Below are 26,250 nucleotides of genomic sequence, written 5' to 3'. Positions count from 1 at the left end.
AGACAGCCTGAGCAGCAGCAGGTACCTGAAGCTGTGCCGCACGCAGCCTGTCTATGCAGCCGCGTGAATTCAACTTCTGATCTGCGATCTCCAGTTTCTCCAGCAGCGTCGTTCTTTCTACCAGTAAATAAGCAATCTGTTCGCTGGCATGACTGTGAGCTATTTCAGACAAGCCTTCCTGTTCCAGCATCTCCTCCACCTCCTTCAGCTGGGCTTCTGCAAGACAAGGCTTTTTGTGAGCAGAGGAACAAACAAAGCCCAATTCCTCCCGGATCTGCGTCCTGGCTCCTCCAAACACTCCCCACCGCAACAGCCCTGGAGCTCACCAGCAGCTCATAAAACGTTTAGTCTCTTTTCCTGCTTCCTGCCTCCCGTCCCCTCTTCTAATCCCACTGTCCCAAAGTTTCTGCTCACATCCGCCACCCCGCCTGCCAAGCAAGTGATAGGACCTGCTCCATCCAGACTGGGTTCTCCTGCCTTGCTTTAAGTGGGAGAGTTATTGCCATCATTTTCCTCTACCCAGTGGCTAAGTTTCACCAGCCTGGTTATCCACAACCCTTTTACGCCTTAATACAATGTGGTGGCAATTAAACAAGAGATTAAAAAGGCGTGGAGAGAAACAAGGCGGACAGGCAATCACATAAACGTTTACTTTGGAAGAAGAGACACAAAATACCGCATCGCTCATACGAGTGGAGCAGCGCTATTTTCCTACGGACTGTCTGGTAGGGAGGTGGATCCGAATATCTTATTTTTCCCCAGGCACAGCAGCGACGCAGAGCAGCGCCTGGTGCATTGCGCGCAGTGGAGGTTGGGGCATTGGATCCCATGCGATCCGGTACGAAAGCACGGCGAGGAACCAGCAAGGGCCTGAAGCAGTTGGAGAAGCAGCTTCCGTGGGCACAAAGGGACTCGGAGTACTTCTGAAAACATGGCCTGAGAAATCACTCCCTGAACAGCGTTCCTGACCCGTTCCTCCAAAACCAGCCATAAACCCAGGCTAAGGACTGCTCCTGGTAACTCAGACCTGTTGTTTGAAGGCGTCCGGTAGAATTAAAGGAGCAAAAAATCCTTTTAGAATTAAACTGTTGATTCGTCACCATTTATCCCAAAATTATAGCTAGGAAGAGTCCGTACTGGGAAAAAAGTCAAGATTCAATGGCCTCCAAGGCAAACAGATGACGACGACATTGGCACCATTGTGTTTGTGCAACAAACGGTGGTTAAAAAGAGCCCCTCGCTCACACGGTTGGAAATTTATCTGCCAGGAGAACACGAGGAACCTTTGGTCTCCTGCGTGGTCAGGGCAGCAACGCCCGCACTGGATCCAATAGCTTGTTCAGCTATGGAAGTGTTTTTCAAAACCTCCCTATTTAATTCATTCTGAAAAGAAACAAACCCTGCGCCCAATTTCTAGCCCAAACTAGATTATAAAGGTTTCCGAGTGCTGTAGATTGGGAAGCGGGGGGAACTGTGGGTTCTGTACGGAGGAAGGAGGGATATTCGCACGCTTTCACTGCTTAAGGAGCTAGAGTTAGACATCTAAAGTTCAGCAGAGCAAATATTCCTCGTACTGTTACATAGGATACATACACAGCTCTGGATAAGCGTGTTCCTCACTTCCATACACTGGATTTAACAGGGGACCCAGTGCAATCACATCCTAAGGCTCAAATCAATCGCATGTTTCCACTCCGCATTTCGTGGCCAGCTCTGTCCAGCCCTATGGATGGAAAACACCCTGCGGTTTCCCGTTCGCCTTCCCCCGTGGTTACAAATTACGGCTTGTTCAATGAAGAGGTCAAACATGGCTGACTTGCAGCTTTCCTGCGCAAAGCAGAACAAAATATTGCGTTCTGCAGTTTAAAAATAGCTGGCCACTTGCTCCACGTGCATTACGAAGAGCCCACACCTCATACTCAACTGAATTCCCCCTTGCCTCCAACCTGCCTTGCAACTTCCTCCCACGGTTTTGCCAAATCCCGTGTAAAATAAGCTGAAAGTCCCTCTCTTGTATGGCCAGAAACGGGACAACCATCTTCCTGTAGGACCGATGCTCTCATCTCATATGGTGGCTCTTACACTGACAGCTTTCATGCAAGTACTTCCCCTGCACAACAATATAGTTTGGGGTAACAGGATCTAGACATCTTCCCCAGGCTGAAGAGGGAAAAAAGATTTGGGAGGATGAGGGGAGCCTGCCGCACACCGCATGGATTACCTGCTTGTAAAAACCCATGAACTTCTTAAGAGTGTCTCCAACACCTTCCCTGCCACATCCACCGCGTCCCATTTGAGAAGGGCAAACACCTCGTAGGAGCAACGTGGCACTGACGCATTCCTGCCAGGAGGCATCTCCGGCGCCACCTCTGCACACTCGCTTCTTTGGAAGGGAGTTTTATGTTCGCAAAGGTGTCTTACCCCAGGAAGTTTCTCAGAAATAAGCAGTCTGCTGGTATCCTCACACCCACCACAGAAGCCGCATCCTCTCGTCCATGCTGGGTACATTCAAGCAGAGCAGCTGTTACAATAAACGAGATGAGCCTACGACTATTTAATTCTTTTTGTTTCGCTTTTTAAACAAATCGAGGCAAGCCTTCAGCAGCGTTTTACTACAGTTATGTTTGTTTTTCAGAAAGGCTTTTGGTAATGCAGCGCATGAGTTATCGATTTGCCCTCCAAAAACACCGATGCGTATTTGACAAGAACCATCGGAAACGGATTACGAACTGCCTCGAGGAAAGGAAAAATTTCACTCTGGGCAGAGGTACCAAATGAGGTAAAGCTCAGATCAATAGCCCAACATAAAACCAGCAGTGCCTGCTCTCTAGAGTAACCCTTCGAGCCCGTTCGAGGCAAGAAGTAAATGTGTAACCAGAAACTTACTTTTTATCACCAGAAACAGCTTTTAGCAGATCTAACTGCTCCCAGTGATCCTCAGACCAAGCAGAGCTTCGGATCTGTTTGGCTGCTTGAGGAAGGGGGAGCGCGCTCAGCCCTGGGAGCCCGCCCAAGCGACGTCCTGCATTTACCCAAGCCTTTGCCTCTTCCCTTCCCCATCCCACAGCTCCCCGGAGCCGGGACTCCCAAGTGTCCCTACAAGCAGGGTCAGGACGGATCCTGGCCACTTGCACCTCACCATTCGCAGGTCAGGCCCCTCCTTTGTACCACAGGCTTGAACCAGCCTCTGTCCTCAACTGCCCCTTCCCATCTGAACTCGTTACCGTTTCCCAAAAGCTCCCTACCACCACCCTCTGCTCTTGCCTTGCCCATGTTTTGTTTAACAACCCCAGTAGAATGGGGTCTGCCTTTCCACGAGACCCTTCTCCAGCCCCATCTGCAGTATCATCTTGTCCCTACTAAGGACAGCCAGCCGCCCCACAAACATAAGAGGGGGGGGTAAGACCCAGAGGACAACCAACTTCTAGTCCATAGAATCACAGAATGGTGTGCGTTGGAAGGGACCCTAAAGATCACGTCATTCCGACCCCTTCCACTAGACCAGTGGAAGGCTCCAAACCCCGGCCAACCTGGCCTTGAACCCCTCCAGGGATGGGGCAGCCACAGCTGCTCTGGGCAACCTGGGCCAGGGGCTCACCACCCTCACACCAAAGAATTCCTTCCTCAGATCTCATCTCAATCTCCCCTCTTGCAGTTTGACACCGTTCCCCCTCGTCCTATCGCTACACGCCCTTGTAAAAAGTCCCTCCCCTGCTTTCTTGTAGGCCCCTTCAGATACTGGAAAGCTGCTCTAAGGTCTCCCCGGAGCCTTCTCTTCTCCAGGCTGAACATCCCCAACTCTCCCAGTTCAAGACCTTCAGCTTGTCCTCCACCCTACAGGGCGCAGGAGGCATCCCTGGGTTAGTTTACACAAGCCCTGATGAAAAGCAGAGGCCCAGGGAACAGCCGCAGCGATGCGGCACCCGACCCTGCAGCAGAGGTTACGTTAGAGCCCCCGAGCAGGCAAAGACCTGACAGAAGTCTTTGAGAAAGAGCAGCAGCAGCGACGGGCAGTGCTTCTTTCAGTGAAGAGGCTGACCTGCGAAGCAAAAGGCCAGTCCCTCAAGAAAACAACCTACGAGCATCCCAAAACACACCAGGGCTGGCATCTCGCCCTGCAGAGGACAGCCTGGTGGAAGGCAGGGCTTCACCCCCTGCCCAGATCACTAAATCATCAGTGCGTATCGCAGGACCGCAGCTAATGCCCTCAGTAAGGCAATAGCAAGTCTTAAAAACCAAAGTCTGACCGTGATATCCCAAAGGAAACTCCTCCAGGAAGCTGCAGAGAAACACCGTATGGCACCAAAGCGCCGCAGAACCACAAAACCCCCTCGGGGACGGCTTGCTCGCAATTAGTAACCCAGCAGGGTAAGGGACACGGTTCTGTGTTTCCATTCGAGTGTTAATCATTGCTCAACAGCCACAAAAATCCCTAAAAGATGGAAAAAGTCCAAAGGAGCAGAGGCGCTACGCGGAAATAAATGCAAAGCCAGGTTTGGGGACATTTTTGTCATTTGCCTGCCACCTCGTGGGGAAGATGAGAGAAGAACCAGTAATAAAGTTTTCTGCCACAGCGACGCTCGCAAAGGCTCATTAGTCATTTAAACCCTTGCGTACCAGCATTTTCAACACTAAATGATGGCTTTGCGTGCCCGGAGGAACCAGATTTTCAGGCAGTGCTTAAGCGCGCCCATCTTTATTATCTTTTGTCCTGCACGTGGGTCGGGGCAATCCCAACCACAAATACAGGACGGGTGGGGAATGGATTGAGAGAAGCTCTGAGGAGAAGGACTTGGGGGTCCTGGTTGATGAGAAGCTCAACGTGACCTGGCAACGCGCGCTGGCAGCCCAGAAAGCCGACCACATCCTGGGCTGCATCAAAAGCAGCGTGGCATGCAGGGCGAGGGAGGGGATTCTGCCCCTCTGCTCCGGTGAGATCCCACCGGGAATACTGTGTGCAGCTTTGGAGTCCCCAACATAAGAAGGACATGGATAGGTCTAGAGGAGGGCCATGAAGATGATCAAAGGGCTGGAGCCCCTCTGCTGTGAGGACAGGCTGAGAGAGCTGGGATTGTTCAGCCTGGAGAAGAGAAGGCTCCGGGGAGACCATACAGAAGCCTTCCTGTATTTAAGCAGGGCCTATGAGAAAGATGTGGAGAGACTCTTTATCAGGGAGTGTAGTGAGAGGACGAGGGGGAAGGGTTTTACACTGCAAGAGGGGAGATTGAGATGAGATGTGAGGAAGGAATTCTTTGCTGTGAGGGCAGTGAGCCCCTGGCCCAGGTTGCCCAGAGAAGCTGTGGCTGCCCCATCCCTGGAGGGGTTCAAGGCCAGGTTGGACGGGGCTTGGAGCAACCTGGGCTGGTGGGAGGTGTCCCTGCCCAGGGCAGTGGGGTGGAACTAGATAATCTTTAAGGTCCCCTTCAACCCGAACCATTCTATGATCTTTGAGAAGTCTCTCCCATCAAATGCGCTCCCTGAAAGCCGCAGGCTGGCCAAAACTGAACAGAGACTCAAAACTGCACGTAATTTCCCAAAATTCCTGCATTTGCTGCTCCAAACAAAGCGTGCATAACAAAGAAACTGTTCAAGCTGTGCCGTCACCCCCGATTTTACCTTAGGCCCAAGATAATACGCACCACAAAAGCAGAAGTTACTGATAACGGTGTGCTGCTATTAGCAGTACCCAAAGCACAACAGAAGACTAGGAAGACTGAAGAAAATCAAGAACTAAACCCAACAAAATGTATCTGCCCTTACTGGAAGCGATTCCAGGGTTTGAGAAGAAAGCAAATCATTTGAAGTGAAACAATTTGTTTTAAACAAAATGACTATACTGGAATAAGCGCACGGGACAAGTTTGGAATCACCATCGCAAACGTATCACCACCCTTCGAAGTTGTTTTAAAACACGTGGACTTTGTCTAAACCAAAGCCAATGGCCAGTTCACTGACTTCAGTGGGAACGCAGCTCGACATTCAGTTACCTAAGGAGTCGCTGCCAATTAATGCAGAGTTGGAAAACAAACAGCAGCACCAATTCTGTTCTTCGGACAGCCTGTGGGAGACGGTTAGTGCAACAACAGAGCCACACGACGCGAGAAACTGCCTGAATCACTGAATAAGGACAGTAAAAGCAGACAAGAACCTCTACGTCGATTACAAATCGGTTCCAGTATGTCATTAACGCTCCTGCCAACCTCCCAAACAACATACCACGCGTGCTGCTCTAGCAGAACTCACTGAGAAGCGCCGCTCTGCTCTCAAGGCAGCTTTAGACCGGCTCGGCTGAAAGACCCATACGCCACTGCCTGCCATCGCCTCTCCTCGGGCCGCGCTGGGGAGGGAAAGGATTACCCTGCTGCAGCTGCAGCCGCCTCAGCTCAAGCCTGAGCTGGTCGTTTTCTTTTTCATATTCGGTGGTGAGTGCGTCCCGTTCCTCCGTCAGGTTGCGGACGTGGCCCACGTAGCTTTCCACCTGGAAACACAGAAAACGTCGCTCTACCTGAGCCTGTTTGCCAACGCCCGGCCTGCAAATCGCTCCCCATCCCCCCGTTTTGAGGATAACCTCAAACATTTGTAGGACACAGCTTCTCTGTGCCTTTGTGACATCTGGGGATGTTAAAAACTTGACCGAAGGGTCTGGGAGGCGGGAGGGGATGGAGGCAGGGAGGTGCTGGGAACTCTTGACCTGGGGAGATGCTGGGCGCTCTCTGGCTCCCCAGGGAGGGGAACCAGGAGCTCCCGAGGGTATGAGGGAAGCAGATTTTGGCTGTGAGCATCCATGAACCCACTGCTGGTGCGAAAAGAGGGGAAAACTGGAACGTTTGGGCCCGGCTGGGCTAAAAACTCAAAGGGGGAACTCCGGCCCTTACGTCTCTCATCTCCTCGGCCCTCCGCCGCTCCAGCTCGCCCAGCCGGGCCTCGGCGCGTCGCAGCAGCCGCCAGGCCAGGCCCAGCTGCTCCTCGGCCGGGGCGGCGGGGTCGGCGCCCTCCGCCCGCAGCCAGCGGCGGACGGTCTCTGCCGGCACCGGGGCCTCCGCCTGCGGGGGAACCGAGAGCAGCCGTGAGCGAGGGGGGGCCGGCGGTCACCGTGCGTGTGTGTCTCCCGCCACCCCCCAGTCCCGGGCACCCACCGGGGCGGCGGCGGCCGCCTCCATGCGGCGCGGGGCCAGGCCGCCCCCCCACCGGCGCCATGGCAACGGGCGGCCCCAGCGCCCCGCCCCGGCCACGCCCCCTCATAGACCACGGGCTCCGGGCCGCCACGGGCTCCGGGCCGCCACGGGCTCCGGGCCGCCACGGGCTCCGGGCCGCCACGGGCTCCGGGCCGCCACGGGCTCCGGGCCGCCACGGGCTCCGGGCCGCCACGGGCTCCGGGCCGCCACGGGCTCCGGGCCGCCACGGGCTCCGGGCCGCCACGGGCTCCGGGCCGCCACGGGCTCCGGGCCGCCACGGGCTCCGGGCCGCCACGGGCTCCGGGCCGCCACGGGCTCCGGGCCGCCACGGGCTCCGGGCCGCCACGGGCTCCGGGCCGCCACGGTCCTTCTTCAGGTGACCAAGGAAGGAGAAATGTCCCACTCCCCCCCGCCCAAAAAAAAAACTGGTGGCATTGCCCATCCTCACCCATTCTCCAAGTCCACGGCACAAAGGATCTACCGAAAGGCTCCCACTGGCGCCAAAAATTAAGCAAAAACGGGCTGACGGTTTTTCTGGTTTTCTCCCAAGCCCCAAGTGAAGGTGCTGGAGATGAAGGGCTGTCACCCGAGGTAAAGCACGGGGGAGGCGCGGAGACGGAGAAACTGCAAGGGACAAAGTAGGCTTGGTCCTGCAGAACTGCCGCACCAGCTGAAGGCAAGAGGATAGTAGAGAAAAAAAAGACCAAGACATGGAGAAGAGACACACCACTTCTTGAAGGTGAGGACCTTCAACTGAGCAGAATCTGAGATCCTCAGAAAGTGCCAGATGGCCCTGGACCTGCAGAAGTTGCTTCCTACTCACAGTACTGCAGCCAGCATCCCCAAAAGAGTTCTGGTGCCCGAACGCTGCCAGCACCAGAGGCATTGGTGGGATGGGAGCTCTGGAGGTCTCAGTTCCACCTCCTGCTCACAGCGGGACCACCATGGCACTGGAGCAGGGTGGCTGGGGCTTAGTTTGAGCTTTAAAAGTGTCCCCAACCTGGGCTTTGCCACCCTCCTGAAGAAGGAGGGGACATCCTGCAGGAAGCCCACGGCTGCGAGTCGAACAGTGCAGCCCCTCGAGACTCCTGCAGGGTCCCAGACAGGGGATCTCCCAGTCTCCTCCTCCAGAAGTTGAGATTGTTTCTCTCCTTCGCCATCACGGAAGTCCAGAATCCTCCAAAGACAGCGTTTGCTGCACTTCTCCCACCCCTGGTCCCAACGCTCCTGCAAGGGCACGTTCAACACACCCAAGTTTTTATAGTCTCCCCTTTGCCAGCCCACCCTGTGTCTTTCTGCAAGACTCCAAAGACGGACAACGGAAGCCCCATCACCCACAGGGCCTGATGGTCACCTCCGACACATGCTGGAAGAGCAAGACAGGCGTTTCTCAGAGCACACAACGCATGCGCAGGATGTTCCCCCATCTTCTCCTTCCCTAGTTGCATGTCTCCCGACGGGCACTTCCCACATCTCTGGATGACGGTCTCCACCCCCGTTCTCTCTCCACCTTCTGCAAGTGTCAGTCCCGGCCACACGGAAGTTGTTAATTTTTCTCCTGACGAGTTACTAGTGAGATGCCAGCACTCCTGACAAACCTGGACTGCTCCTCCCGCCGTAACCACATCCTCCCCACGCACCGGGACACTCCTTCAGCGCTCAGTGCTCCCTCCTGCCCCGCTGAGCCCATCCTCGTGCTCTTCTCGTGCTCTTCTGGGTTTATTTTCCTCCTTTTATGAGCACGCCTGATTTTCAGGTGATCAACGTCATTACAAAAGCACTGTGCCTTCTTGAACACTCGGTGGTTTTAGTGCAGAGTCTCACCTCTGGAGAGGCTTCAACTACGTTCTTGTCTGTTACTATCTTTCCTTCCAGCAAATTTATTTCAAGGAAAACAGGTAAATAGGCACACAACAGACAGCGGTAGAGCTGGTAGAGTTAAGTTTTTTTACCACAAAATTGCACACTTTGCTTCTTGCATGAGGAACACATGCTTAGAAGCTGGTAACCACAGGGAAGCAGGATTTAGAGGAAAACCAGGGACATCCCAGTTCTAACTCCATCTCCTCCCGAGGCTGATCACTGCTGCCCCTCGTGCTTTCATCTCCCACCCTCACCACCTACTGCGACCTCTTGTCCCCAAGCCACGCTCATGCTCCGTGCCGCCGGTCTCCTCGCCTTCACGCTCCCCCTGCAACCCTCGGAACACCCAGGGATGGAAGGAAAACCTTTGCGAAACAGCTGCTTTAGGGACACCGCTACAGTACCTATGTTTTGAACTGTGTTTCTGAGCAGAGTTCTTGAAGCCTAGGTCCACGGAATCTCCCCCGGAGCAACGGATACTCTCTCCAAAGCTGTCACCTCCTTTCCCCTCCGTCCTTTGCCACGCTTGTTTCACCATCGACGTTCAACACCAGCTGACTGCCAGCTCTGCCGCTCCACTCCAGCGATAACAACAGAACACCATCTTTTCTGCAAAGCACCATTCCTTCCGTACAACAATCCGAAAAGAAACTTTGAAGAGGCAGATTCCAGAAAATCTTTTATATACGGACATATTTACCATTTCTCCACCTCCCGGTTCTCCCAGCCCACGGGACAGAAATAAAGCAATATATCCTTTCCTTCATGAGACACTAGAACAAATACCATCCTCTGGAACGTTTTCACTTCAGTGTATTTTTCTTTTTCAAAGCAAGCAACAATAACCATTAACGAGCTGTAAAGCCATGTGTTCTTGGACGGCAGCCTTTCCCACAGTGTCTCACTGAGGATTGTTTTATTTACCTGGGATAGAGAACGGCTCCAGTTCCGCTCCCTCTCTAGTACAATTTCACCTGTTTCTTTCACAGACGGTCCTCAGGCTTTCTTCTCTATAAATGCGGTGTGTTGGCCCTGAAGATAGCTCACTATCTTTTCCTCTATTTCCATGCCTCGCGCTATTTCCTCGTCAGAAAGAGATAACGGAGTCTGCGAGTCTTTGGTTACAATAATAACAGAGGTTCTCCGGGACTCCAGGATATTGGCCACCACCACCTGGTGACGATATTTCTCCAGCGCCTGCTGTGATTTATCGATTAAGATCAAGGGATCCGTCTCCAGTTTGAAGGAAATAACAAATGCCTCTGGGGCCCATTCTTTGACGAGAGGAGACAGCATTTTTGGCACCATCTTCATTGTGATCTGCATTGGGGAAAGAGAGCAGAGAAAAGTTCCAGTAAAAACATTACGATGCCTTTTAATAAGAGATGGGATGGCTAGGGAAATTCCAGCTTCACTTCATGTTATATTTACACTGGGAAGTTTTCCAAAGCAGTATTTGGTCAGATCTCACCAAACAAGGTTAAAATGTCACTGGCATGCACTTTAAAATTAAATTAAATTAAATTATCGGTCTGGTATTAACAATAAGTAGGGTGTTCTTAAGCGATGAAACAGGCCCACGGTAACTGCATAAACATTTTGTTATTTAAGAGCTAAAACCCACTCCGGGAATATAAACATAAGCAGAGGAAGATAAAAAAAAAAAAAAAAAAAAAAAGAATTAACTGCAGAAGTCCGACTTCTCAGCTCTCCAAAACCCAGGCACCTTGTCAAATCTTAATCCTTCTTTCTAGCAACTTTTTAAGGCACAGGAAGCACAGGGGAAAAAAAGTAGGAGTCTGCTCTCCAGCTTCTTAACCTCCAGGTCTGCCACTGGGAACTGGGGAGGGTCTCACTTTTCCTATGCTAAGGATAAAGAGCTAAGCCCAGCAGCTCATTAAAAGCTAATTAAACTAAATAAATTTGGTATTTGTTATATACAGAGCTCTAGATCCACCTGCTCCCACAGCTGAAAGGGATCTGGACACAAGACACGCACTACACCTTTGGGCTGCTGTCAGGGGGAAGCAGAAAGGCGGCAACACGAGTACTCCAGCAGCGGCTACTCTTCAGCTGTCCGAGATCCACCATCCACTCCTCCCCGTGCTGTAAGCATGTACCACTTTAAAGGGATATTTCCATGGGATTTTGCTTCCATGAAAATTCACCTTCCCATTCCCAGTGAAAAGGCATGATTTTTTGGCCAGCGAGTCGTTGCTTTGCAACCTTTCCCAGGTCTTATTCCCAGCCAGACCCCAGGCAGCCAGGAGCCCGGCAGGACGCTGGGAGAGGTGGAGGGGATGGCGGAGGGGGGCCATGCCCAGGGGTGCCTCACCTGCAGGGGCCCCTCCGAGGACTGGATCTTGTGCTCGGGCATCTCGGAGGCGGGGATGTAGAAATCCGACACGGCGGCTGCCAGGTAAAACATGACACTGGAGCCTGCGAGAGACACAACTGCAGTCACCCACCGCCCCTGGCACGTAGCGAGCAGCCTGGGCCCCTCACCCCAGGGACCTCTGGGATGGACCAGAGCCCATTGGGCTCCCAACCACCCCCCACACCAACTAGGGGAGCCCAGGACGCCTGTCAGAGACCCCCCCCATTGCCTAGCAGCACCGTCCCGAGCAGGGCAGTGCCAACCAGACACACTGGAGCCCCCTCATATACACTGTCATCCAGCAGGGCCTCCTTGTCCCCTCGCACAAAGCCACACAGGCCCCCAGGGATGATCCAGACCCTCGTGCTGGGGGACTGAAGCCCCCACAGGCCCCCTTGTCCCTTCATGCCAGTCCCGATGGTCACTGGGGCCACCTTGTCCCCTCACGTCTGGGCCCCACAGTGACCAGGACCACCTTGTCCCCCCACACCTGGGCTCTGGGCTGCCTCGCCCCCTCACGACTGGGCCCCACGGTCACTGGGGCCGCCTCGTCCCCTCACCACTGGGCTCTGGGCCACCTTGTCCCCTCACACCTAGGCCGATGGTCACTAGGGCCACCTTGGCCCCTCACCACTGGGCCCCACAGTCACTGGGGCCACCTGGACTCTGGGCCACCCTGTCCCCTCACACTAGAGCCCCGGGGTCACCTTGTCCCCTCACGCCTAGCCCAACAGTCACTAGGGCCACACTGTCCCTCACACCTGGCCTGCTGCTGGTGCCACCCCGTCCCCTCACGCCGGTCCCCTCCCCATACCGAAGGGCGCCAGGGCGCGGGCGGCGGCCTTCAGCAGCGCCAGATACTCGGCCAGCCCGGTGAACTCGATGGCCAGCAGCGCCCCGTCCTCGGTCGCCCGGCGGTAGTCGCGGAGGGCGGGCAGGAGGGCGGGGAGAGCGGCGGGGTCGGCGGCCACGCCGGGCGGCGGCCCAGGGGTGAGGCGGAGGGCGTCGAGCAGGGCGGGCCCGGGCGGCGGGAGGACCCTGGCCCAGGGGAAGGCGGAGCGGGCCCGGTGCAGGAAGCAGACGCCGTAGCCGGCGGCCACCAGCCGCTCGGCCGAGGCGGCCCCGCGCCTCCCGCTGCTGAAGTTCTCCAGGAAGCGGACGGCGCGCGCCTCCAGCGGCACCTGCGTCCCGCCCGACGTCACCAGCGCCACGCGCCGCCCGCGCGCTGCCTGCCCCGCCGCCCAGGCCCGCACGCGCCCCTCTGCCGCCGCCGCCGCCTCCTCCCCGCCACCCGCCGCCGCCGCCGCCGCCGCCATGCCCGCCCCGCCCACTTCCGCCGGAAGTCGCGCCAACCGGAAGCGTCGCCTTGGCAACGCGGCGGCGGCCGCGGGGCGGGCGGCGCTGGAGGGGTCTCGCCGCTGCGAGCTTTGTGGGGCGGCGGCGGCGCGGGTCCGTTGCGAGGGCTGCCGCCTCACGTACTACTGGTGAGAGCCCCGCCGGCGGCCCGGCACCGGGGCAGGCCCGGGACGCGGCCCGGGAGGAAGCCCGGGAGGCAGGGACAGGGTGCAGGGCGCAGGGAGAAGGCCCCGGGCGAGGCCCAGGAGGCAGGAGCGATCCTGGGGTACAGGGACCGGGTAAGAGGCAGGGATTAGCCCCGGGACGGGGCGCAGGGCACAGGGAAGAGGCCCAGGGTGAGGCCCAGGAGGCAGGAACAGGCCCGAGACAGGGCAAGGGGCAGAGACTAGCCCCACCGCAAGGCTGAGGACACACAGAGGAGGCCCTGGACGAGGCACAGGAGGCAGGAACAGGCCCAGGATAATGCTCAAGGCACAGGGAGAAGGGTTAGGATAAGGCCCAGGAGGCAGGAACAGGAACAAAGGACAGAGCAAGAGGCAGGGAGAAAGCCCACAACAAGGCTCGGGACACAGGGAGAAGGACCAGGAGGCAGGAACAAGCCCAGGACAGGGCAAGAGGCAGGGACTAGCCCAAGACAAAGCTCAGGACACACAGAGGAGGCCCAGGACGAGGCACAGGAGACAGGAACAGGCCCAAGGCAAGGCTAAAGGCACAAGGAGGAGGCCCAGGAGGCAGGAACAGGCCGAGGACAGGGCAAGAGTCAGGGACTATCCCCACTACAAGGCTTAGGGTGCAGGGAGAAGGCCCACGATGAGGCACAGGAGTCAGGAACAGGCCTAAGACAAGGCTCAAGGCACAGGGAGAAGGGTCAGGAGGAGGCCCAGGAGGCAGGGACAGGCCCAGGGCAAGGGCTGAGAGACAGGGACAAAGCCTGGCATGCATTCTGGGACACAGGGACAGGGCAAAAGGCAGGGACTAGCCCAGGGATGAGGCTTGGGATACAGAGACAAGCCTTAGGAACTGGCTTAGGACACAGGATGAAGCCTGGGAGGCAGGGACAAGGCCTGGGACAAGGCTCAGCAGGCAGGGTAGTGGGAACTGGGGCGGGCACACTCAGCAATCGCTCAGCTGGAGCATTCCTCCTCCCTTCCAACGGTGCCCGCATCAAATAGAGAGTCATGCAATGAAGTTTTTGGATGTTTGCACAAATATCTTCACTTACACGGGGTCTTCAGTGAAGTCACACGTTAACTATGTATTTAATTGGTTTCACAATGACCCGGGGTTTGTTTGGCTTTGGGGTTTTTTTTGTGTACCGCAGAGTTGAAAGCCAGGCGTTTGTTCAGACCTAACTGTTGGGAGTTTTGTGAGTGATTTAAATAAGGTTTTAACGTGCAGAATCACGGTGAGTTGGCAAGACAGCACTGTGTTCCCGTTTGGGAATATCGAGTACACAAACTAGGTGCTCTGCGAGCAGACGAAAGGGTGGTAGCTGTTGTGGGTAATTCTTGCAGTGAAAGTCCAGAAGACACAAGAGGCAATAATCTTTCCTTAGATAGTTTCCAAGCAAACAAAAATGTTGATCTTCCCTTATTTTGTTAGTGATGTAGCTCATCAAAAAGCTGACTGGGTTAGTATCCACGAGCGAATATGCCAGCTGCTGATTCCAATCCGTACGTCCGTCCCTTTTCTCCTTTCTGAAAAAGAAAGAAAACATGGCACAGAGCAGCTGGTGAAGAGGCAGGTATGTACAAGAAAAACGAACACCACTTCAAAGTGCTGCCAGTGAAATTCAATTAGGTCTCTTCTTCCTAGGCTTTGATGTACGTAGTGTTGGGAGGGCACCTGGTTGGTCGGTCGGTCGGTACTTAGTCGCAGAGCTCTAATTTTTTTTTTTTTAAACAAAAACCCTATAATAAGGGGAGCGAGAGCATCCTCTTTCCAATTCTACGAGCCTTTTGCCTTTTTCACAGTCCTTACTCGTAGTCCTGAGCTTCCTCAGGCAGCGGTAATCCTGGATCTCCCACCTTGCCAGGTAGTCCATCTCCCTGGTTAATCCGGGATCCAGCTGAGTTTTGCTTCTTACAGGCTGTCCTCATCCTTCGCTGATGAGAGGGATTCCCCTTTCTCAAAGCAGGGGGGACAAAGAAATGAAGTCCTCTCCCTTTGTTTACCTGGCCAACTTTAAACGCCCTTTCCCACTAAATACGGTCTTTTATCTCTGTGTTTTGGCCTCGTGGGCGGTGCAGATGTGCAGCTCCTTTCCAGCCCGCGTGGTTTGCAACTCTTTTTTTTGTTTTGTTTTGTTTATGGGATGGCGGGATCTGCTTTTCCACAATGTTGATAAAATAAAATAACCCACCCAAGTACATCTGCTGCTTAAAACGATCTTGCCCATAAAAATAAATTATCCTTCTATCGTTGCATAACTCCTAATCGCAGAATAATAGGACAACAGAACAGCTGAAAGCGAGCTGGTAACAATCAAATGATGCTACTGAGAAGAACAGCATTAATTTTCTGGATTTTACATCACATGTTATTTTTAAGGTTGTTTCTGGGCCAGGTGCTTTGGTGACTGGCTCGTTGCTGCGGTCTTTCTTGGGAGCATCCAGAAGGAGAAAGTCTGAAAGGGACGGAATCTGCGCCGACAAAAGTCCTGCTTGGTAAAAGCTTGCGACAGGCTTTAGGCAGCAGGTGCCTTTAGCGTTCGTAGGACTTGGGCACTGGCAACCCAGTTTGGTTTTGAAAATCCCATCTGCTTGAAAATCACAGGCAAGATTGTTGACCAAAGTCCAAAGAAGGTGTGTTAGAACAGTATGTCCCAGAAGCGTCAGGAAAAAATGCAAGAGCTCCTCTGTTCCAGGTTACGTTTAAGTTCCTCTTTTATAAAGTCTGCTAAGAAAAAAAGTTAAAATCGGTCTTAGTGGGGGGTGGTGGCAGGGTTTTTCTCCATCCTTAACTGCTTAAAGCTTTTCCAAGGAACTTCACCTATATATCGGACACTGATGATATTGAAAGCATCTTTTATTACGTAGCTAAAGTATGCTGTATGCATTACGAAGGACCACGTGGCCGCCAGATGAAGGAAGTACTCACTCATTAGCTTGAAGCTAATCTTTTTTTTTTTATTAGGTTCCAGGGGAAGACAGCAGGAAGACAGGGCTGGTGGAGAAGGGAGAGTCACTCCTTGATTGGAGTGCACGCCCAGGTTAGCACACGGCAACTGCAAACCTGCAGCTTGAGCTGAGCTTTGGAATGACTTCATGGGAAAAGTCATAGAGATCAGGCTCCGATTTTTTTTTTTTTTTTAAGTAGAGTTTTTTTTATAGGATCTTTAACAACCCTGTTACATTTGTTCTTTGACCTTTGTCTCCAGACTATTAAAACTAAAATAGATTCTGGGAACCGTATGTGCAGGGACACTTTGTCTTCCTTCTCTCCGAAGTAAGAGTGAAAGTGCGGAAACACCCTGTTACCTGTTTTCTTTCACAGCAAGACTGCAGCTCCTAGCCCACAAATGAAGTCTGCCTTTATGTACAGCAAGGTATAGGGTGGAGAGCGTTGGGCCTAGACTGACCGACAGGCGTTGGAAGAGCGGTACGGAGAGGGTGAGATTATTTACTGCCCCGTCTTGGTGGCTTCGTCGCATTCCTATTCAGAGAGTCAACAAAAATGCTTTAAAAAAGGTCTTTGGAGCTCAAGGAAAAGCTACGTAGCCTCACGATGGTCAGAGAAAAAACCTTCTGCTCAAAGCCTGCCCGTAGGTTTATTATTTTTTGAACGTTTCTGCTGTACTTCACAAAGTCCTGTGCGGTGTTTGTTTAGAAAACACACGGCTCCAGCCTCAGCCAGGACACAGGAAAGCTTGTGCACAACAAAATGCCCTGTGGCTCAGGGGAAGGTGCACGAAGCTGAGAGCCAGGAGGTTATGAGTTACCTCGTCTGTTCGCCAAAGCTTTGTTGATAGAAATCTGCTTTTGTCAACATAGCCGGGGGGGTGCCTGCAGACAGTACCTCCAAACTGACAAAACTCCAAGTTTCTGTTTGTAGAATAGCCTCACCTGCCTGCGTGATGTCAGCTTACCGCAGCCCCTGGGTGCGGGAAAAGATCCATGCCTCAGCCGGCTACAGCAGTCCTCCAGCACCGACGCTAGCCCCGCCGACTGCAGGTTTCAACTCAAACTGACTGGAAGCCTGCCTTCCTCTTTAAATCATCCTTTCTTCAAGCATGCCATCGGTTTTGGCGCCTGTGAGCAAGTAAATGAACGTGGCGCCGAACCCCGAGTGTGTTCCCAACCCCCTGCACCCACCTGGAGTAGAGCTGGGGTCCTCAACCGCCTCAAACCCCAACTGGGGGAAAAACTGCGTGGGGGCATCTTCAGAGAAACCTCTGTAATTGCAACACACATGAAAAGAGCCTGAAGTGTGCAGGTCCGGGGGCGTGGGGCTACCGGCAAGATGAAAAACAGCAGTGGGCCAAAGCTAACGATCCCCTCAAGGCTTGTAACTTCGCAGTCTTAAATATTCAGTGCTGCAGGGCTTCTGTTGTCTCCTGCCCTTTCTTCTCCTCCTGGGAGCTGTGCAAGAGTCTAACCCTTAGCTTGTCCTCCCTGCAGATGGTTTGAGATAGCTTACGTCATGGGAAGCAGCGATGATCCTATTGTCAAGGAGTAGAAAAAGAACGATGCCGATCTCCAGCACCTCCCCAGATGACAATCTGCTTGATACCCGCGCACCAAAGCCAGCGCCGGTTGCGACAGAGAAAGAGCGGCATGGACAGAAAAGGCAGCCTGATAAATAACAGCTTTTGCTGCTCCTTGCCCTGAGCATGTGCTGACTTTCTCCTGGGCACCACACGCTCCCCCAACACGGCTTGGTTTCGGTGCTTTTTCACTCTCTATATGCTGGTAGCTCAGGAGCTAGAACGGGGATGACCGCTGTCTTTTCTAGCTCTTGGCTCTCCTTGCTGTGGCAGGGTGCTATCGCTCGGGGGTGTGTTTTTTGGAGCTCTCTTTTCTCCAGAAAGGATGTCCCTTTATTTCAGACGGGATATCCAGGAAACACTCGCAGGCTGTCCTTGAGGTTCCCTGTCCCTGAGCCGTTCCTTCACCTGTGGCACGACTCTCTCTGCCTCTTTCCAAGTACTTAAAGCTCAGCAAAACGCCAAAACCTGGCCTCCAAAAGCACAGGGATTTGGTTTTTCTGCCCTCTGCTCAGCCACAGCTGGAAAACAAAAGGCAATAAAGAGAGAAAATGGTATTTTCTGCCGGCGCTCACTGCACAGGCCTGCCCGTGCCTCCTAGCAAGAGAACAGCGAGTGCCTTGCTGACTTACCATGGCAGTGCTGCTGGGCGCACCAGCAACAAGATTTCTCTCCAGGCAGCTTTCCCGCTGCACCACTTGTGTGAAAAGCCGACGCAGAAGTGATGGGAGTTGGCAACAATTAGACTGAAAGCAAAGGGAAATAACTAACGAAGCATCCTGGCTCTTTTTCGCTGGCATCCCTCTGCGCGTGGTAAGGGCACAGTTGCTGTGGAGCTCTTGGCAATGCACAGGCATCCAAACAGAGACACATTTACGGAGCTGGTGAATAGATCAGATGCTGCAAAAGGGTGAAAAGCCCAAATGCAGTGTGGGCTGCGAGAAGCAGCAAAAGGCAGGAAGCAACTATACGTACGGGAAACGTTACGGATTCTGACAACGAACAGAAATCCTGCAGAAGCTGCTTGACCTCCAAAGCCGGCTGGGGTGATGGATGTACGGGAGTGTAATGCGGTGCATTAGCGTGTTCTGATTTTGACCGGCTTTCCAGACTCGGCGCCTAAAATACCAGGCCCAGAACTGGCCGGGAGAGGGTGGGAGGAAGCTGCGGCACCATGTGAGGAGCTCTCTCCTCGCTTCCAGACCGCCTCTGCTGCAGCTGGAGGTGTGCCATGCTGGCACCAGCGTGGCAAACCATACGCTCCGCTGCCTGCTATGAGTCACTGTTATTACCGTCAGCAGAACCCCGCCGTAGCCCCTTTTGTCTAATCTTTTCTATGGTCTTGTGATGAGCATTTTCTGTGCTTCACAGCTTTTATTGCTGCAGCCTTATTAGTCCTTTTTCATCGGCGTAAAGGATTCTTCGCCTCATAAGACACCACATGACCTAAGAGGGTGTCCAAAGCTGTTCTTGCTAGAAGTGGGAATGAAAGCCAGGCTCTAATAAAACAGCTTTAATTTCCATCCATTAATTACAGGCACAAACAACATTACAGTCTACTGGTTTACAGTTTGCAAACTTGAATGTAAAACAGACCATGCGTATTACTTCTTTTTATCCTTTGCTCGCTCTGTCCCATTACTGTTTCCCTGCAGAAATACATCATCGATCTGGCGTACAGCACAGCCCGGGAGTTTGTTTGGGATGGAAAGCACCAAGAAGCCATCCCTGCAGCTTTGCACGCGCTGCGTTTCAGTACCGAAGTGTACGGCTCAAATTCCGTGCAATTGGTGCCTGCTTATCTCCTCTTGGCCGAGGCCTCCACGGGTAAGTATTGTCTAAATAGTAACATTGGCAAGGGCAAGACCTCCCTTGGGTCAGGTTTCTGGTTTCCTTTTACCACCAGGGAAGGACCAGCTCTGCGTTTCAACATTGTGCCATGTCTCTACCCTGCCCTGCCTCAAGGGCATTTCAGAGAGATTTGAGAAGTGTCACGCACACACGCGCACACACACCCCTTTTCGGTGTGGGTCTGGGGAAAAGAATCACTCATCGGTGATGAGAGATCAATAAGAGCAAATAAAATGTTTTCTCCGTTTCTACCGATTCCCACGAGAGAAGCGGTATGAAAATCTATTCTTTACCTCTGTGGCTTCTTAGGACTCTCGGAAGCTTTACATTCCCCAGGGTGGTTGGTTGTGCTCTTATCTCCGGGAACCAGCAAACATTTCTGAGGCCATTGCATCAGAGGAATGCCTCTGTTCATTCACAAAAGCTCTGCCCGAAGCGGAACTTTTTCTCCCTGACTGTATGCTTTATAAAAAAATGTCAAATTAGGACTCTGCATGGGGAGGACCGCTCTCCGCGGCTGCAGACGTAAATCTGAGAAATTGCTGTAAATCACTGCCGTTACAGGAGTAAATACAATGCTCTGCTGGCAGAATTGAGCTGTCTCGATGATTGTCGTAAATGGTGTGGCGAGAGAAGGGGGGGGGGGGGGAAAAATCCCATGAGTAATTCTAGCGTGATAGTAAAGGAGTCATTAGCGGCTGCCTGTAGCTTGCCCGTTTTGAACACGTGTTTCAGAGGTATTGAATGCAATACGCAGTTCCTGGCTTCTCCCGTAGCTCTGGCCACTCAGCCTGTCTGTAAATTAGATTTTCAACACCTGCTCGGCTGAGGGGCACTCGAGGGACAAGTGGGGAATCCACAAACTAGGTCTCCGTATCAAACCAGTGCGCAGAGGCAGCGGTATTCTCTAAATTACTAAATAACCCCCCTCTATCCTGCTTATTTCTACGTGTCATTTCAGGTGTTGGCCGTCTGCCGGAGGCATCCAAGTATCTCTCCCAAGCTCAGTGGATTGTCCTCACAACCCCCGACTGCGGCGCTGCTGTTCAGTGCAAACTACACCGTAGTCTGGGGCTTTTCTGTACCGCTGAAGGAAACTTTGAACAGGCTTTATACCACCTGGCAAATGATGTAAGCCAGCTCAAATACAGAAATGCTTTAATTTTTCTTGATCTCTAACGCTTCCAGGTGGATATGGAAAGCCCAGCGGGCAGATTTGTAATGCAGATTTTAGGTACCGAGAGGGTACACGTGACAAACACCTGAACCCTCTGGATCTAAGACACCTGTGTATCCATGTGCCCGCCGAAGTTGTGTTTTACCCCTTATCCTTATTCCCTTGAAGTGACGCATACCTTGTCTTCACTGCATCTGTTTATAAATATATCTGTCAGCTTTGTGACGGGACTGGGACGGGCAGACATTCCTACCCCAAACCGGCATAGCTGCCTTTTATTCAACAGATCAGTTACTTTATATTTTGGCCGTCGTTTTTCTCGGTACTTTTTTCTGTTAAATAACGGCTGACAGAGAATTGCTCTCTAACGAACACCTTATTTAACTATTTAAATGTCTGCTTCAACAGCGTTTTCCCCCGCTTTGGTCTTTTTAGCCGCGAGAGCGGTTTGTCGGATTTGCAGTGATTTGTGCCACCTGTGTTCCTGAGGATGCTTGGCCTGTCACTTGATCCTCCAAAGGCAGATGAACTTCGCGACATCCTATTTCTGTCCCGTGTAGACTAAATTTATCCAGTGCCGGGTGATGCATACCCACTACTGTTGAATTTGATAGTAGCTTTGTGTGGGCATAAATGATGACATACGGTTGAGGAGAATTAGATCCTTTCTATTATAATATATACAACCCTGGCTTTGCTTAGTCTGGAAATCTCTGGGGAGATTCCCCGCTGTGCCGTTGTGTTTTTTTTTTTTTTACGTACCCTAAATCTGCCTGAAAGAGCGTCAGGTAATAGAGTTTTTTGGCTATTAGCAAGTCGCTGCTCTAATTCAGAGCAGCCCAAGACCTGCCTGAACTTTGGCTGCGTGTCTGAGATCTGCTGAGAGTCACACGCCAGCTCAGAATAGCTGGAATGCGCCGCTGCCTTCCCACCGCCCGGCTCTGGCTGGGGCTGCGGGGGGAGAAGCGGGCGCCGCGGGCAAGGCTGGGGAGCCGAAAAGCAGCGGCAGGGTCGTGCCTTTGGAGACGGGAGAGTTAGGGGTTGCAGGGTGAGAGGAGGAGATGTGGGAGACCTGCTCCAGCGGCGGGGTAACACGCTGCGACCAGGTTCCGCTGCCCCGGCGAGCGGGGACGGTTTGGGAGCGTTGCATAAAACTCAAAATACAGCTTTTTTAGTACCACGTTTTACCATCGTAATCAGGTATAGCTAATGCTATAGTTAGGAAAAAAAAAAAAACAATTCCCAGGTTTGATAGGAACGTTAAACTTCAGCTTTCTTTTTTTTTTTACTATCGATTTCAGATTTACCTTGCTAGCTCTACATTTGGACTAAAATCTGTTGAGGCCTCTGGAGGGTATTTCCACATGGCTAATGTGTTCTTTCGCCAGAACAAAATGGACATAGCGAACTCACTCTATGCTGAGGTGGGTAAAACCAAAGGTCATCCCCTGTATATGTCCTCTGTATATTTCTCAGGTATTTTCGATGCTCTTTCCAATGTTTTTCCTCTTTCTGACCGCCTTTGGTGTGATGGTGACCGTATCAAGTGCCAGCAATGGGCCCTTGTGGCCGAGAAGGCCAATGGCATCCTGGGGGCATCAAGAAGAGCGTGAGCAGCAGGTGGAGGGAGGTCATCCTCCCCCTCTGCTCTGCCCTGGGGAGGCCACAGCTGGAGCGCTGGGTCCAGTTCTGGGCTCCCCGGTTCCAGAAGGACGGGGAACTGCTGGAGAGGGGACAGCAAAGGGCTACGAAGGTGCTGAGGGGACTGGAACCCCTCTCTGATGAAGAAAGGCTGAGGGATTTGGGTCTCTCCAGTCTGGAAAAAAGATGGCTGAGGGGGGACCTTATCAACGCTGATAAATACTGAAAGGGGGGGTGTCAGGAGGATGGGGCCAGGCTCTTCTCAGTGGTGCCCAGGGACAGGACAAGGGGTAACGGGCACAAACTTGACCATGGGAAGTTCCACCTAAACACGAGGAGGAACTTCTTTGCTGTGAGGGTGGCAGAGCCCTGGCACAGGCTGCCCAGAGAGGTGGGGGAGTCTCCGTCTCTGGAGACATCCCAACCCCGCCTGGAGGCGTTCCTGTGCCACCTGCTCTGGGTGACCCTGCTCTGGCAGGGGGCTGGACTGAGTGATCTCCAGAGGTCCCTTCCAGCCCCGGCCAGTCTGGGATTCTCTGTTTACCTTTTAGCGTGATTATCAGAAACCCTTTTCACGGCGTTTCCATGGCCGGGGAAGAGTTGGCGAGCAGCAACGGGATACAAACGAGCCATGTTAAATTGACTCTGAGAACCCGTGAAAAGTCTCAGTGATCAAAGATCGCCAGAACAGAGTGATCGAGCACGGGCAGTAACAATGACCTTCTCCCTCTAATAACTGAGGGGAAAAAAAAAAGAGCTTTCATTTGTTCAGCTTGATTTTCTATGGAAACGTTGCTTCGGCAGCGACCTGCCTCCGTTCCCCTGGCGAACTTCAACCAACTTTGCTTTTGGCGAACAGTTTCATTAGATCTGTTCACGTTTGATGCAAATTAATAGTCAGGTGGAGAAATGAGCTTCCAGCTAAGGCTGCCACCGGGCCAAGGGCGGTCAGATCTCCACGTGAAACACCCAGCTTGGCGGCAGCCAGCTCAGCAACCAGCCGGCACCCCGGTTATTGTGGCAGGGCCGGGCACTGCAGGACGCATTGTTTATAGAACAACTCGTTGCTAAATACCGTCTATTCATACAAGTGAAATAATTCATTTGCTTCCTGATAGGTAACCGACATCTGGCGTGCCTTTCTTCTGAAGTCAGTTCAAGCGCAGGAGCAAATTCTCAAGTCGCGGCCGGAAATGTCTCCGTTCGCCGGGGACGAGGAAGTCGGCGAGGACCGTATGAGTAAGCAGCACTCTTGCGCAGAACCGTTCGGAAGACGGGCTTTTAAAGAATCCGTACGTCCCACCGCTCGTACCGACAGCGCTGGGGTTTGGTGGGGCGTTTCTGTAGCTCGAATTGAATCGGAATCACGGGGATTCCTGATGTTGATGCTCAGCAGATTGCGCTGGGTGAGACCAACGAGGCCGCTTTAGGAACGAGGGTGTGAAGTGGAAACGCAGCTTTGCCCTTATTCTTTTCATGCCTCTTCTCACAGCGCCCGTGGCGGGGACCGGAACGATACCAGATTTTGCCTTTCAGGATTCGATTCCACTTCAACATTCTCGCGTGTCGGCAGCTCCTTTGTCTCCATTTAATTCTATGACAGTGACGTTCCGTCTCACTTAGGCAGCTTCGCAGCTCTGTCTGCTGAAGCGGCAGGACACGATGGAATAGCACGTGCTGGAGACCGGGCATATTCATCGGGAGGGAGGGTGGGGAATCCCTCACGAGGACGTACGGGTGCACAACGCAGCAGGAAGGGCGCCGGCCTGCAGGGCACGACCCTGCGCTCCGCTGAAGGAGACCGGCCTCTCGTCCTCCTCTCCTTTCTCCCGTTGATGCGCGTAAGAATATTGTCAGGGTTGGATTGTTTCTGTCAGTCCCATGGCCTGGCGTCGTCCCCGTCCAGGAGGAACCGCGCCAGGGCAGGGCCGCACGATACCACCATGGGTTATAACAGGGGTATGAAAGTCGCTCTTTTCACGCAGCTGTTATGACTCCACATCCTCACTAAAGGCTCATCAACACAATTACTGACTGCGCGAAAAGATATCCGGTAATGGGTGTGTGGAATTTGCAGGGAGCTGGGATACCGCGGTGATGCTTGTCGTAGAAACGCTTTGATGTCTAGAAGAGATAATCGGACGGTTCTGAATATATTATCTCCCATGCATCCGGCCAACCAGATCGGTTCACTCTCCGTGCAGCTGAAGCCCAGCGAGCGGAAGCGATCCGAGTGCTGAGCGCCGTGTTGGATGTCCGAGAACAGGCACCGAAGCAACGACCCGGGGAAACCGCCGGGGTTCTGCACGCTCTCGCCATGCTTTATTACCTGACCGGGGATTTACCAAAGGTAAGGTCTCGTCTGGTGAGAGGGTCCAGGGGTGTTGCCCGACTCTTCGTTTCGCCGCTCGCCCCGTCCCATGAAGCCTGCGCTCACCTGGCACCTCTCCTGAGCCCGCAACGGCCTCGCGGCGCTGGGTGACCGAGGACGAAGCTGCCCGGGGAGCTCTGCGCGAAGCCAGCTCGCGCTCTGCGCCCTGCCAAGGCTCATAAAAAGGCCCCGGGGTCTGTGGTGTTCTCTGCCAGGCCATCCAACATCCCGTACTTACCCGCGTTTTCCGCGTTCGTCCCTCACCCGGGATATCCCGGCAGGGAAGCCGCCCGTCGCAGGCTGCATTCGGAGGCCAGGCGGGACGTTAACGCAGCGAGACGTGGGCCTCGCACCTGCCTCTCCTTGAGCCAGGCTCCCTGGAATTACCACGACGTTCGCGTGGGTTCACTCTGTCGGACCCCGTGACTCAGTTTCGAATTCGCACCCCTGTCTTTTTAGGGCTCAAAAATTTCCAATACGACCGCTAACTTCAGAGCGCCCGATCCTCTGCCTCAATAATCGTTGATTTTGGGGAAGTGCTGAGCGGTGACCAGCTGGAAATGAGGCCTCTCGGTTCGGGCTGAGCACTCAAAAGGCCGAGTTTCTTCCGCCTGCGCTTCGGAGGGTGAAAACACAGATCGCTAATGGTCTCCTCGTCGTATCAGAGAGAGCCGTAATGATGCCAGGCAGCGTTTGGAAGACACAAAGAAACAAATTCAAATTAGAGAAAAGGCAAAAGCTTTGTAATTATGAGAATGTCTAATCCCTGGAAGAGCTACCAAGGGAAATGAGGGACTTAGTTCGGATAGAGTCAATAAAGCTGGGCCGGTTTTGTTTTTTTTTTTTTTTTCCCTGAAACAGCTTTGGGAATGCTCGGATGAGCTGCTGCGTTAGAAGGGAGGTGACGCTCTGCGGCGCGGGGGGCTGGGGTTGGTAATCTCTTCTGTCTGCACCGCTGGATCCTACATACGATCTCTCTTGGCAGCTTTACTCTCTCCTGTAAAGCAGCTTGTGCAGGTCACCCCCGGCAGCAGGCGGCCGAGCGGGGCCTGGAGCCGCTGCAGCCGCCGCTCCTCCAAGTGAGCTCCGGCGGGTATTTGAACTACCCCTCCAGAAAAGGCGAATTCCTGACAATTCCTTTGTCTTTTCTCTTCCGTTCCAGGCTCGCGAGGCCGGGCTGCGAGCCTTCCACCTGCTGAAACCGCTGCCCCAACAAGAGTCTCTAGAAACCATCGGTCATTTGTTGGAGCTGATTAACTCCCAGCTTTCCTGCACGAAATAAAGAACTCTTTCTACCCGAGCCAGGTGTTCAGCTGGGTTATCGCGCCGATGGGCTGCTGGAAACGAAAAGCGTTCCCGAGCCGCGGGTCCTTTCTGCTGCTGCCGTCGTCCCGGCGGTGCCCCTTTCTGTCTCGAGGTGTTTGAAAATTAAACATTTTGGTATGAGTTAGTTTTCACGTGCTGCTCGGCCTTAGGGCGTAACAGCACGAGGGCGGGAAACAAAAGCACAACCAACACACGGCTCATAAATCATTATCTAATGATTTATGAATAAGCAAACAGCCTCTTATGTCCTCGCATTGTCTGTCCAGCAGCTAAGACACGCGGAGGTGTGTTTGTTACCGCTTTCCCCGCTTTGCCTTTCAGTTTGACGAGGAAGATACCGGGGCGGGACGCGGGGAAGGTCCTCGCTGCGTACTCAGCGTGGCTGGTTGTCACCTGCTCCCCGGGAGC

At 53.5% G+C, this 26,250-nt stretch overlaps 3 protein-coding genes across 19 annotated transcripts in view; 1 reads left to right on the top strand and 2 right to left on the bottom strand.

Annotated features, from left to right (window-relative positions):
• CCDC30 (coiled-coil domain containing 30) overlaps positions 1-9,560 on the bottom strand; it is a 47,060-nt gene extending 37,500 nt beyond the window's left edge. For 4 of the 17 annotated variants that reach the window (XM_054222782.1, XM_054222786.1, XM_054222788.1 and 1 more), the window contains exons 1-4: positions 7,624-9,560; positions 6,876-7,043; positions 6,358-6,478; positions 26-216 (exon numbers count right to left, since the gene is read on the bottom strand). In XM_054222782.1, the coding sequence (XP_054078757.1) occupies positions 26-216; positions 6,358-6,478; positions 6,876-7,043; positions 7,624-8,061 (918 nt within the window). In that variant the 5' untranslated portion in view covers positions 8,062-9,560. The other 13 variants (XM_054222784.1, XM_054222795.1, XM_054222790.1 and 10 more) reach the window with 13 other exon arrangements.
• A 144-nt stretch (positions 9,561-9,704) lies between these two features.
• Positions 9,705-12,758, bottom strand: PPCS (phosphopantothenoylcysteine synthetase; the record flags this gene model as incomplete). The annotated part of the gene is made up of 3 exons (XM_054222687.1): positions 9,705-10,358; positions 11,374-11,477; positions 12,230-12,758. Coding segments are annotated over 3 exons (957 nt in total), but the record flags the coding sequence as incomplete, so codon positions are not given.
• Positions 12,759-12,762: 4 nt separating this feature from the next.
• On the top strand, positions 12,763-25,816 carry ZMYND12 (zinc finger MYND-type containing 12; the record flags this gene model as incomplete). The annotated part of the gene is made up of 8 exons (XM_054222686.1): positions 12,763-12,899; positions 14,374-14,515; positions 19,132-19,303; positions 20,289-20,458; positions 21,806-21,928; positions 23,264-23,384; positions 24,350-24,495; positions 25,679-25,816. Coding segments are annotated over 8 exons (1,131 nt in total), but the record flags the coding sequence as incomplete, so codon positions are not given.
• Positions 25,817-26,250: the final 434 nt, after the last annotated feature.

Source organism: Rissa tridactyla, chromosome 16 (genome assembly GCF_028500815.1).
Source record: "Rissa tridactyla isolate bRisTri1 chromosome 16, bRisTri1.patW.cur.20221130, whole genome shotgun sequence".
Taxonomy (NCBI): Eukaryota; Metazoa; Chordata; class Aves; order Charadriiformes; family Laridae; genus Rissa; species Rissa tridactyla.
Note: the sequence above shows the minus strand (reverse complement) of the source record. Positions and strands in the feature narration are given on the sequence as shown.